The 14,039-nt window shown below is 39.1% G+C and overlaps 1 protein-coding gene across 3 annotated transcripts in view; it reads left to right on the plus strand.

Moving 5' to 3' along the window:
• The window catches only part of NELL1 (neural EGFL like 1), an 880,670-nt gene that overhangs the window by 174,706 nt on the left and 691,925 nt on the right, over positions 1–14,039 (plus strand). For all 3 annotated transcript variants that reach the window (XM_074401240.1, XM_003919918.4, XM_003919919.4), the window contains one exon: positions 12,047–12,143. In XM_074401240.1, coding sequence (XP_074257341.1) covers positions 12,047–12,143 — 97 coding nt within the window. The remainder of the gene's footprint in view (positions 1–12,046; positions 12,144–14,039) is intronic.

Raw genomic sequence — 14,039 nt, forward strand, 5'->3', positions numbered from 1 at the left:
TTTAGACTTTATGAAGTACTTTTATAGAGTAGATGATCTGTTTTGTGCTTATGGAAAATCCTATGTGGTAGATGTTGTTATTAAACGTTTATAGATGAAGAAATCAAGGACCCAGAGAGGTTTAGTAACTTGCCCCAGGTCACAACACATGAAAGTAAAGGTAAGACACAAACAGAAATTTTCTGGCTCTAGTGTAGTGATCTTTCCCTGTCTGATGCTGTTTGTGTAATCCATTGGCTGAATATTTGACTCTTTTTTTTTGAGACAGGGTCTCACTCTGTTGCCCAGACTGGAGTGCAGTGATGCAATCACAGCTCACTGCAGCCTCGACCTCCCAGGCTTGAGATCCTCCTACTTCAGCCTCCCAAGTAGCTTGGACTACAGGTACACACCACCATGGCCAGCTAACTTTTTTTTTTTTTTTTTTTTTTTTTTTTTTTTTTTTTTGTAGAGATGAGGGTCTTGCTATGTTACCCAGGCTGGTTTTGAACTCCTGGGCTCAAGCCATCCTCCCTCCTTGGCCTCTTAAAGTGCTGGGATTACAGGCATGAGCCATTGCACCTGTTCTAAGTATTAGACTTTTTAATAGCAGAATTAATTGAGAGTTTTAAGCCACTGTGGCATGGCATACGTTTACACCTGGATTTGCATTTGGAATTCACCATTTACTGAATAGTATTAGGCAAGTCATTTAATCTGTATGAACATCTGTCGATTGAGTATAGCAGTGTTTGTCTTTAGGGTTATTGCAAGGATTATGAAGTCTGTAAACTTTCGGCCTATAGGAGATGCTCACTCAAAGGTGGCAGTTATAAATTTTGAGGCAGTGCCTCTCCATCTCTCTGAGTTTGAGGCTAATTGTCCATCATCTGCTGAAACACCCTTCTGAGACTAGAAGTTTGCTACCTTCCATGGCTGCCCCTTCCCTCTGCATACTATAGCTTAGACTACTAGAAATTCTTTTCTGTCTTGAGCTCAGAGTACCTCCTTATAGCTTCCACCTGTTGGTATCAATTTTCCCTCTTGGCGCTACACAGAGCAGGTTCCATTCCTTTTCTACATGATGGTCCTCCAAATATTTGAAGACCTTTTTATAGCCTCCCTAATCTTTACTTCTTCGGACAGAACATCTCTGTTTCTTCAACTATTCATCACTTGATATGATTTGGCTCACAAGGCCCTCACAGTCTTTTCTGACTCCTTCTGAAGGGTGTCTCTTTATTACCTGAGAAGTTCCTAGAAGTAACTGTGATTATCTTTGGGCAGCTTGACTCAGAATAAAATGAGATAATTACTTTCTTCTCATGGTACACGTTAACATGGCAGTATCCTTTTTGTCAGCTGACCCTAGCTCACTGTTGACCAAAAAGGCTGTTTTTAAAAAAATATGTATTTCCATTCACCCTTAGATCTCACATTCTGTCTTTAAGCAGAATATTTACCCTAAGTTTGGACCCTTTGATTTTTCCATGTGAAATTTCATCATATTTGATTTGGCCCTAATTCCTGCCTATTAACATCTCTTTTAATCCTGATGGTGTTATGCTAAATCTGTCATGACTGAAACCATCACACCAGCTTCAAATTTTCCAGCATGCTTAAGAAGCCTATATTCTAGCCAAGTATAGTAACTTGCACCTATAGTCCCAGCTGCTTGGGAGGCTGAGGTGGGTGGATTGCTTGAACCCACGAGTTTGAGACCCTGTCTCTTTGCATGCCTATATCAAAACATCTCATATACCCCATAAATATATACAGCTACTATGTACTCACAAAAATTAAAAACAAACAGTGATGCATACTTCCTATTATTTTGTCAAATCCCAGATACAAATACTAATTAGAATAATATGGGCTGGTTATTTCATACTGATGCATAATCAGAATCATCTCAGAATGATATCTGGATCATGAATTTTAAGCAGAGAGAAGGGTTGGTAAGAAATAGTCAAAGAGCGATATTAGGGACATGAAATAAGGTTAAGAAGAGAAAGCACTGTTATCATTAAAGATCCAGATAAGCAAAGAAAAAGAAAACAGTAAAATTCAGTTGCTAGGCAAGAAAAAGCATGAACCTGAAAGGGTTTCCTAAGAGGATGAAGCAGGTCACACGCAGGCTTGATCTTCTCTGAGAAGAGCTCTTTCCTCTCTTTGGAGCATACCTGCTCTGGCAAAGTCCCTCCTATAGTGTTTGCTGATCTCATTTTAACACTTCTGCCTTCTCATTTAACACAGCAAACGCATCTCCTTGCAGATTTCAACTTTGTGCCTCCTCTTTTTTGTTTGCATTTATATTTACAGACAACTGCTGAGGAACCTGCTGAGCCTTGCTTCTTCCATGCTGTGTGGATTTAGCTTGGAATTCAGTCCTTATGTGTTGAGGGCATACTGTATTCATCCCCTTAGTTCCTCTCCCCATTACAGTCTGTGTTTTTTGATATAATGCCTGAGGTGCATTTTTTAAATCTTGTCATTTTCTGAGTGTCATCTGGATTTCAACAGATTGGCAGGAGGAGATACAGAGTTCCTCTTTGGGCCATTCCTTTCATGTTCTTCTGGTTTCAGCCCTGTGTGCTGTGTGTTTCAATTTCATGTGAGCAGATAATTAACTACATCCAGGCAGCCTGATATGGAAATTCAACAGATAGCTAATCCGTGTACACAACTGGCAAAACACCCTGCAACAGTGAGTAAGCTTTGAGGACCTTCTCTGAAGAGTATAATCACCTGTGGACCGAATGCTCAGTATTTGCTGGTGCCAAAAATAATGCTGATGACGACATGACTTTTGCTTAGTGGAGCTCAAGAAAATTATAATGCTCACATTTGTCTTATGAGACTAAGAGGGGAAGTAGTCTGTTATGTCTTATTAGCATAAGGCCAAAAGAGTGGCTTAGCTTCACATGCAAGGTCACTTGTTACCATATTGGGGAGGGAAAATTGGATGGGAATGAATATATGTTCTGTATAGGAATATTTATCCAAGGAGCACTTTGATAGTTACTAGTGCCAGCTAAAAGGCAGTGAGGATGAAACTCTAGCTAAGGAAGGTCATTGCAACTTTTCTCTTCAGGAAGAGCATGAGAGTTTCTCTTCAATTCTTGGCAAAGCTCAAGATAAACCTCTTCATTTACTCTCATTTGGGCTTCATATTGTCTTATTGAATAGTGGCATAATACATGTCAATTCACATGATTTACATTGGAAATTTATTCTTTTATATAATTAGGAAAGGTACTGTGGAGTCCCTTCAAAAACCTTCCTTTATTCAGATAAATGAAAATCCAATATTTCTTCATAAGTAGTGTTGTTGAACCACCACACTGCCTTGTGTTTAGCTCTGAGGGCTTTATCTGTTAATTCATAACTTTGGTTTAAAATCCCCTCCCTAACAAATGTCCCATCTACTTAAAAGACTAGTCGATATTCTGTGAAGAATTTGATTTTCTCATTGGATCACGAGGTCGAAAGATCGAGACCATCCTGATCAACATGGTGAAACCCTGTCTCTACTAAAAATACAATAAAACTAGCTGGGCGTGGTGGCACATGCCTGTAATCCCAGCTACTTAGGAGGCTGAGGCAGGATAATTGCCTGAGATCAGGAGACCGGTGAGCCGAGATCGTGCTATTGCACAAAAAAAAAAAAAAAAAAAAAAGAGAGATTGCACCTTGGAAAGAAAATCCCTAATGTGAGCCCTTGATTCAATGACTGACTTGGACAAGGAGTGTGGCGGTTACTCTTTGCCTTGTTCATTCCTCTCAAGCAGGTTTTATTTTTGACTAGATGTTTCATTTTGCATGGTATTATATTAGAAATGAGATATTACACTTTAAATTATTGATAGATACTAATGGCATGCAGAATTCCTGTAATTCTCTCAATACAACTTAATAGGCAGCACCTTGTTTAATGGCTCAAGTGACTACAAAGTGTCAGACATATGTCTAATGGGAAGTGGGTGTTCTTCAGTCCAAATAAAGGGTAAATTTTTGATGGTTGGGGAGTAAATGCATTGTTTGCATCAGATAGCCTATAGGAATGCAATACATCTAGGCTGATTACAATGCAATCATATTAAGCAGTAATCATGTGCTTTTCAAAAAAGATTCCACTTGATCTAATTAATTTTCAAGTTGCTGACTGTTTTTCCTGTTCTTTCTCAAATATATCTCTCTGGTTTTCATGTTAGTTGTCTGCTTGATAGATTCAAATTTGCTATCTCTATCTCTTTTCTGGGTGAGAAATGGTGAAAGGGGTTTATCTGTTGTGCTTCTTATTTAAATCTTACAAGGTAGGGATGTTGGAGGAGGGCACTTGAAAAGGGTTATTACATCTCATTCATCTTCATTGACTTCATGGAGCTCATGATTATCAGCATAATGTAAAGTGTCACATTTGACTTTTTTTCTCAGTCTGGATTATTAATTTTTGCAAATCGCTCCTCAGAAAGTTTTGCCATAGTAGGACTTTTGTAGCTCTCTGACTGTAGTTCTCTTATTCTGAATACAGTCAGGGAACTTTTGTTCATTTATTCATTTAGTATATGAATTTGGCTAGGTTCTCTTCCAGACACTAGAAATGTCAACTTGAAAAAGACAGACAAGGCTCCTTATTTTACAGTGTGCTGGGTAAAACAAGTGAAGGGGTGGAGACTGACCAGATGGTTGGGAGTCATTTTATAAAGGGTGGTTAGGGAGGGTGTCTAGCGCAGGAGACATCTGAGCAGGTACAGGAATGCTACGGTGAGTGTACCATTTCCTCCAGACTCAGAAGATAAGTGGCAGTAGTAGCAGTCATGAAGTACCCACACAACTTAAGGATGGATATGATGGGCCCAGGGGTGCCAGGAAAGCCATTTCCTCCTTCCTTGGCCAAGCGGTCTAGGAAGGCAAGCCCAGCTATGACCAGAGTCTTGGAGAACTCTGTGGGTCATGGGAGGTACCATGTCACATGTGGAAGAGCTGGAGAATGTGTCTGAATGGATCGTTCAAATGAAGAGGTTCTTAGAAATCAGGAAATAAATAATCAACATGTAGGGTGGTTAGAATACTTAAAAATAGTATATAAAGAAAGAATGTATAATGTAAGGGTAGTCTGAGATGAGAACTTAAAATGAGGGCCTCTGCTTATTGCCGTTTTCATTTTCCCAGAAACATTTTTCACAAGTTGACTAAATCCAATTAAATGTCCCAAATTGACTAGGAAAATGCTTACTACTGGATGGGGTGAAAGTGTTAAGAATAGTGTGTGCTGCTGTATTTTACTCAGAAAAGGTAATTGATGCTCAGATGTGTGTGTGTGTGTTTGTGTGTGTGCGCGCGCGCATGTGTGTGTTTTGGGTTTGGTGATAGTGTGTTTAAGCACACAATCTAATAAATTATAAAATGTTTCTTCCATCTCTTCCTGTTCCCTGAGCCTATCTCCAGTCTTGTGTGAGTTCATGATAAACTTTCCACAAAAATAAAACTTTTATTAATGTCAAAGAATTAAATTTTTGGAAGAATATAAAAGAAATAGCCGGGCGCGGTGGCTCAAGCCTGTAATACCAGCACTTTGGGAGGCCGAGGCGTGTGGATCACGAGGTCGAGAGATGGAGACCATCTTGGTCAACATGGTGAAACCCCGTCTCTACTAAAAATACAAAAAATTAGCTGGGCGTGGTGGCGCGTGCCTGTAATCCCAGCTACTCAGGAGGCTGAGGCAGGAGAATTGCCTGAACCCAGGAGGCGGAGGTTGCGGTGAGCCGAGGCCGCGCCATTGCACTCCAGCCTGGGTAACAAGAGCGAAACGCCGTCTCATTAAAAAAAAAAAAAAAAAAAAAAAGAAATAAGATCTTTGCTTAGAATTTTGAATAATTTACATAGAAAAGTTTACTATTTATGGCTAAAAAGAGTTTAAGAAAGCTGAAAAAAATTATACTTTAAAGCTACAATAATAAAAATACTGCAATTTTAGGATTCATAGAAAGTATACTTTATCCAAAAATTCTGTTTTAATGCAAAGTTTAGTTAAATAGATCATCAGTTTTCTCCATCTTATCAGATTAAACAGCAATGGAAATGAATGCTTTTATTTTTCTGTTACATATTAGCTTATTCTAGCTTTAAAATTTATAAAGGGAAAAAAGAAACTTAAATTTTCAAAATTGTGAAAATATGTGGCAAAACAGACAGTGAGTTCTTACATTTTAACGTTGAAATATTAAGCCCTTAAATTCCCTGTGACAGTGGCGTCATTTCTTTTAACTGTACTCCAAAGCGTAAGCAAGCATCTCAGATATTGAGAATCCCATCTCAGTGGGTCCGTTTGGTGAGAGCTACAGCAAGTAGGCTGGACTGGGTCATGTGACCTGTGTGGCTACATTCTTAGGTACCCATGCGTCTTACACAATGTCACCACCGACTTAGTGCCAAGGGCATGTAATGCATTTTATTTAATCCTTATGATAATCCATACAGTCAATAGTAATATCCTTATTTTTTAAATGAAGAAATTGAAGTATAGAGAAATTAAATTACTTAATTAAAGTAATACATTTAGTAGAATGTAGAACTGGAATATGAACTTATGAACTTAAACCTATTTAATCCCAAATTTGTGTTATCTTTGCTATACCACACTGTCTAAGATACCTCTTGGCTTTGTGGGAATGAAAAAGACAACAGTTACCTTTTTAGTTTTCAGTTTGGTATACTTTTTACAGTAAATGATACTAGCCACAACTTCAGAATATCCTCTCCATCTCAGTGGCTTAACATAGTGGGCTTTTATTTCCCATTTAAATAGAGTCCAGTTGAGTGTTTCTAGCTGACAGGTGGCCTTTGATGTCATCATTTAGGGATTCAAGATTCTCTGTCTTGTAGCTCTGTCTACCCTTTAGCCCTCAGAGTCTTCTCTAGGTAGCTGAAAGGGAGAAAGAGAAAAGAGATAAAGGGAGAAAGACAGCATGAAAGATACCTGAGGGAGTTTTAAAATTATTTTTTAGTGAGGTGGAGGAGCAGGCTTAGGAGTGGGGCACAGTATTTCCACTCCCAGTCCATAGCCACACTCAAGCCAAACTTCAAGGAGGTGGCTGGAAAGTGTAGTATAGCTGTGGATCTAGGAGAAAAACAATGTGGGTTCCAGGAGGGCTAACTGGTCTTGTCTTCTTGCTTTGACACATGAACTTGTTTCCCCTCTTCCTTCTGATAAGTAAGTCAAGTTAAGAATTTTGCTTTATTTGAGTGAGTTAGGTTTTCATGTTTTTCTATTAGAAAATAAAAAACCAGTCTGTGACAGGAGGACACCCAGGATATATTGATCATGTCCTCTTCTGTTCAGAGTTGATTTAAAAATTCTCCCATATCATTTACTGTTTTCGTTTTCCTGTTTTTAACTCTTCAATAAATAGTAGCTCAAATGGGGCTTTTGTGACTGGAACTGCCCTTCATTGCTTGTCTAGAGAGGCAGTAGAGTGAGGTGGCCAATAGTAAGACTGTAGGATCTGGTTTCACATCACAGCTGTGTCACTCACAACTGCTTAACCATGGACAAGTTATTTGATCTTGCTAAGCCGAGAACACCCACCTGAGGGTGTTGTTTTGAGGATTTAGTAAATTAATATATTGAAAGCACTCAATACACAATGTTGGAACACAGTAAGTCTTGTAGAAGTGCTGAGTGGTACGTCTGCTCTTTCAGCTCCACTTTATTTATTTATTTATTTATTTTTGAGACGGAGTTTCGCTCTTGTTACCCAGGCTGGAGTGCAATGGCGCGATCTCGGCTCACTTCAACCTTCGCCTCCTGGGTTCAGGCAATTCTCCTGCCTCAGCCTCCTGAGTAGCTGGGATTACAGGCACGCGCCACCACACCCAGCTAGTTTTTTGTATTTTTAGTAGAGACGGGGTTTCACCATGTTGACCAAGATGGTCTCGATCTCCCGACCTCGTGATCCACCTGCCTCGGCCTCCCAAAGTTCTGGGATTACAGGCTTGAGCCACCGCGCCCCACCTTGAGCTCCACTTTATTCTTCATTCAAAACTCAGTATAGTGTCTCCTTTGGAAAGTTTCCTCTGACTGTGGCGGGCATAATTCTTTTTTTTTCTTCCCCTTTCTGCTTCCAGATAACATTGAATTTAATGCATTAAATTATGAGGTCCCAGCACTTTGGGAGGCCGAGGTGGGTGGATCACGAGGTCAAGAGATTGAGACCATCCTGGCCAACATGGTGAAACCCTGTCTCTACTAAAAATACAAAAAAATTAGCTGGGTGTGGTGGCACACGCCTGTAGTCCCAGCTACTCGGGAGGCTGAGGCAAAAGAATTGCTTGAACCCAGGAGGCGGAGGTTGCAGTGAGCCAAGGTTGCACCACTGCACTCCAGCCTGGTGTCTGGTGATGGAGTGAGACTCTGTCTCAAAAAAAAAAAAAGGTGTGTCCATGCATGTTGTCTGTCTCAGGCATTAGATCTAAGGACACGAACTTGGACATTGTAAATATGCCTTTGTGTATCCCTATAGCCAGCACAGCACAGCACAGTACAGTATAGTGTCGTACACATTGTAGGCAATCAGATATTTGCTGATGTGAAGGAAACCTCATTAACCAGAATACCCTATATAGCAGAAAGTTCTGTTTCCTTACCGTACTGGAGAGCAAGGAATTCACTATATTAGCTTTGACTTTTCATTTTAGTTGACTTGGTGACACTAGATTTAAGTGGCAGATCACTGTGCCCTACCTGCCTTTTTACATGATCCAGTCCACCCAAACTGGACCTCAGGACCAGCAGCCTTTGTGCTAAGATTCTGGTTTTACTTACCTGGCATGTATAGCTCCTCTTCCATAGGGGTACATGTAGGAATGTAATAATTCTGTTTCTTAGTTTGTGTTATCTTACCAGCATTAGTCTGTGCCATGCACCTTTCTTGTTTCATTCATTCACTTTTTTCTTGCCTCATCATTCCCACCAGGCCTGTGATAGGAAAATTCTATGAGTATCCTTAGCTAATAGATAATACTGTTTTGCATGTGTGAATTTTTAGTTTACATACATTATGGACTTTGTTGGTTTTTTCTCTATTTTTAACACTGTTGATGTTAACATAACTTTAGGCTTGCAGAGACGTTACAAGAGTGATACAAGGAACTATCGTCATTACTTGGGAAGGAAGAGAAAGTATGTATTCATAGATGTGTGTACTTGTATATACACACAGTATTATTATTTTGAACTCTTTGAGAGTTAAGTTACAACATCATGATCCTCCAGTGCCCATTTCCTAAGAACAAGCATATATTGCCCAGTTAACAAAATCAGGAAATTGAGTATCAAGAAAATACTATTACATAACTTACAGATCTTATTCAAATTTTCCTCAGTTTTCCTAATAATGTCCTTTATGGGATATTTCCCCTCTGCCCTAGCATCTAATTCAGGATCACATCTCGCATATAGCTTTTATGTCTTTTTAAAATCTCTTTTAATCTCTATCTGTTGTTCAGCCTTTCTTTATTTTTTATGACATTGACATTTTAAAGACCACCAGCAGTTTTTTTTTTTGTGTGTGTGTGGACCATCTTTCAATTGAGGTTTGTCTGATGTTTCTTTTTGATTATATTTCCTCCCTTCCCTTCTCAGTAATGTTTCATTTTAAAAAATACTTTGTTTTTAAACTCTCTTCATGTTGATACATCTTTAGCCAGTTTGTTGATTCCACCTGCTGCACAGAATTCCCTAATGCAGACTGCCTCTTTGAACAGATTGGCAGGTCTGCCAGGGAGGCAGCATCCGGCAGACCTTCCTTGGCATCAGGATGGCATCTTTGCGGGGGCCGCATGACATGGGAAATGAGAACACCACTTTGACACATGTGCCCTGGGTCACCCTGCTTAAGCTAATGGTGGTGGGCCTCAGATGTTTGCTTCTTTAACTATTCCTAAGGCACACAGAGCTATTATGCTTTGAAAGATAAAGTAGGATAGGAAGTTGATGTCTTTGATTGTTTCTTCATTCATTCATGCATTTAATAAACATTGATTAAGGGCCTACTCTGCTCATTGGAGCTCATCTTCTAGCATATTGAACATCTAAAAGAAACTTTTGAATTGAAAGCTTGTCAAACTGACAGAGGCAAAATTTTTAAAATTGAGGTTAAGCTAAATGGTTTGACATTTTCAATTTATTAGTAAAATAACCTTGTGGAAATAATGCTTCTGCCTTGTCACCTACATACAGTGATTTCCATTTCTCTCTGGCCTCTTCTGGTATTTACCAACATTGAACATCATTTGTGCATCATTATCACTATAGTGCTTAAATAATTTTGCATTCCCTATTTTCCAGTGGAAATTATTTTGTATATGCTTTATCTTGTTTCATAACTTGCATATTCATCACACTTAATGACTGCAGTACATTCTTTCAAGCTGATCTATAACTTATGCATATCTCTTATGCTGTAAATTTGCCTTGTTTCTAGTTTTTCCACTAATACCAGGAAAAGAAAATTTAAAGGAAGTGTATAACAGGCTCCTGTGTTAAGGCAGTTTTGATAAATGGTTTCATCTAAAATCATTCATTCTAAGATACAAAAAAGGTTAGATTCCTGTGAAGAAAACACATTCTGTCTTTTTTTAAGGAAAACTTATTTTTCCTTGATTTTGTCTTGAGCCTTCACTTATAATGGAAAGATAATTAGTAGAGAAAGACCTGATGTGCCTGGAGCATTGCCAGATGAAAACCTTGCACGTATTGTTAGGAAACAGCGGGTTACCAGTGGGGAATAGAGTAATGGACTGTGCAGTGAAGATAGAAGGTTGCAGCCTGACAACTCCCAACTGCAGCAGCCCCACAATCACTTACTTTCCTTGACACAAGTGGACAGTCTTTCAGTTCTTCTGCACTTCCCTTGTGAGAACCACCAGAGGAGTATATCACCCTCTGGCAGGAGGCAGTCAGCTCCATCACAGCAGGGAGGAATGATGAGCCGTCCATACCTCTGGACACACCTAGGAATGATTCTGCAGCAGTTCGCTGAGAACTGAGGAAACCAAGAAATGGACATAGCTCTCATTTACAGATCACTATATCTCACCCCACCCAGAATCTTCTAAGCATCTGGTGCTGAGAGGTACTTGCCAGGGGTGAGGTGGAAGCTTGTAATCAGCTGGTGGTGGCAGGGACTATTTCTAAAGAGGGCAAAAATAAAAAGATTTGTGATTCACGAACTGGACCTTGGTAGGGTGGAATAACTGATACATTAATTGTAGGCTGTGTTAGAACCTTCAAAGATGATGGGGCTCTGACCTCTTCTGTATTAGTTATGTGCCTGTAGGGATCAGATGAGGATCTTCTTCATATACAGAATTTTTATCCTACTTCTCCTCCATGAGAGTAGGACCTTGTGTATCTGGTTTGTTACTCTATTTTCTGTTGCTTGGTGCTGAGCTGGAGCCTAAGAAATGCTCAGTAAATATTTTTTGGTCGGACAAATTCAGCTGCTTAGTTGTGTAGACTAAAAACATGATCATCTAGGCTGCTGCAATCTACTTGTTTAAATGGTTCTCTCAGGTTACTGCAGAAATGAATAGTAGCTAAAGAAACCAAAGCCAGAGAATAGCAGGGTGTGAAGGAAAATACAGTAGCTTTTGGAGGCAGGCACATAAGGGTTCTTATCCCAACTCTACTACTTGCTGTTGTCTTCACTTGGTTGACTCATTTATGATCCCTAAATCTCAGCTTTCTTACCTGTAACATGTGAATCATACCACTTTCCCCACAGAGTTTGTGGGCAGTTTTTTGCTCAGCATGGATGCTCAAAAAATGTCACCTTCTTCCTCCCGCCTCTGCCAAAAGGGAGATAAAAGCAGGAGGGGCTCAGATGATGTGTTCAAGTATCATCAGGAAGCAGATCTCTACATTTGTTTACCTGTCATTTAAAATGGGCCACATATTGGCTTCTCTTCATATAGCAGCTAATGGCATGTATACTTCAAACAGCATATGTACCTTTTGGTTCTGCTTTGAGCCTGTTAGTAACAGTGTTCTTTACCTTTACAGGATTTATGAGCGTGTGATAGACCCTCCAGAGACCAACCTTCCCCCAGGAATCAATTTGTGGCTTGGCCAGCGCAACCAAAAACATGGCTTATTCAAAGTAAGCACTAACTTTCTTTTTATTGAAGTCTATATATAGGCAATGCTCGATTTTGTGTGTTGGAGATGTGTTAATAATTAGTGGGAAGGGCATGGCATAATAACTACTAATGTTTATTGAACACTTACTGTGTGACACATGCTTTTCTATGTGTTTGACATGATTAAACTTGTTTACTTGTCATAATACTTTATGAAGTAGCTGCTTTGAAACCAGGCAGAGAGTTAAGTGACTTGCCCAAGGTTGTCCAGTTCACTCTGCTGCCAGGTACGGATGATCCAGAATGTAAAATATCTTCAGAATGTTGACCTCCGAATTCTGGAGGATTTAGGATAATCTTCAAACTGGTTTCTCTTCTCAGTTTATGTGTTAATTCAGTTTAGAGTAGATGTCTAGATATGAAAATCAATCTCTGCTTCCTTGAGCTTTGGTTTAATTGCGTTACTGGGAACAGAAAACCAAATACTGCGTGTTCTCACTTTTAAGTGGGGGCTAAGTATTGAATACACATGGACTCAAAGATGGGAACAATAGACACTGTGAATTATTAGAGGTGGGAGGGAGGGAGCCATGGGCTGAAAAACTGTCTGTTGGGTACCACACTCACTATCCTCAAACCTCAGCATCACACAATATACCCATGTAATAAAACTGCATGTGTACCCCCTACATCCAGATTTTTTTTTACTGCATTATTGTACTTCACAGAAACTTGAGGATACAGTGATAAAATGAATTGAAACTTAAAAATAGTATGAAATTTAAAGACAGTCTTATTCTTTAAAAAAATGACACACTTTTGCTTCTGGCAATATGGCAGACTAGTTATTCTAAAAATCCTTCTGCTTCAAAATGCCTATACTGCTCGATAAAATACCACAAAAATCTTAAAATTCAGGATTGTACTTATACAAAAGGAATTCCTTTGATACCAAATATAAGGAGAGGGGAGAAAGCCAGAGGGGTGTCTGTCAATAGCAGGAACTTAGAGCCTTAGATTTCTTTCTTTTTATTTTTTAAAAAAACTAAGGTGTAATTTACATACAGGGAAATTTATTCCATTTAATGTACAGTGTCACAACTTTTGAAAAATCTACAAGAATTATAATCATCATTATAATTGAGATAAAGAACCATTTATTTATCTACAAAAATTTCTATTCCCCTTTATATTCAACCCTTCTCCTCACCCGAAGCCTTTAGCAACCACTGGCATGTTTTCTGACCCTGTAGTTTTGCCTTTACCAGAATGTTATATAAATGGAGTCGTTTATGTTTGTGTGTATCTACATCAGTTTGTATGTTGAAATGCACCAAGCTGTTTTGTGTATCAGTGGTTCATTGTTTTCTGTTGCTGAGTAGTATTCCAGTTCTGTTCTATGAATATATCATAGTTTGTTTACCCATCCTTCAGTTGATGGATATCTGGGTTATTTCCAGTTTGGGACTATTGTGAATAGAACCACTATAAACACTTGCATGCAAGTTTTTGTATGAACGGAGGTTTTGATTTCACTTAGGTAAGTGTGTAGGTGTGGGATTATTGGGTTGTATGTTAAGTATATGTTTAAATTCACAAGCAACTGCTAAACCATTTTTTCAAAGTAGCTGTGCCATTTTTACATTCTCACCAGCAATCTATGAAAATTTCAGTTAGAGCCTTAAATTTCAACCGTCTGTGTGGGGTGGGAGAAATGACTTAGATCCCATGTATGACTGAGAGTTGGAATGGAAGTTTTAAAAGTAAAGCCAGTCCATTATCTAGCAGAAGAAAGCAATCCAGCAAATCTATCCTGTCTACCTTTCATCTCCAGATAAGAAAAACTAATACTTTACAGAAAACTTGTAAACCACAGCCTTTGGAGGGTTGCAGGCTTGAAACCCAGATCACTTTAC

The sequence above is a fragment of the Saimiri boliviensis genome, chromosome 6 (assembly GCF_048565385.1).
Source record: "Saimiri boliviensis isolate mSaiBol1 chromosome 6, mSaiBol1.pri, whole genome shotgun sequence".
In the NCBI taxonomy this organism is placed as follows: Eukaryota; Metazoa; Chordata; class Mammalia; order Primates; family Cebidae; genus Saimiri; species Saimiri boliviensis.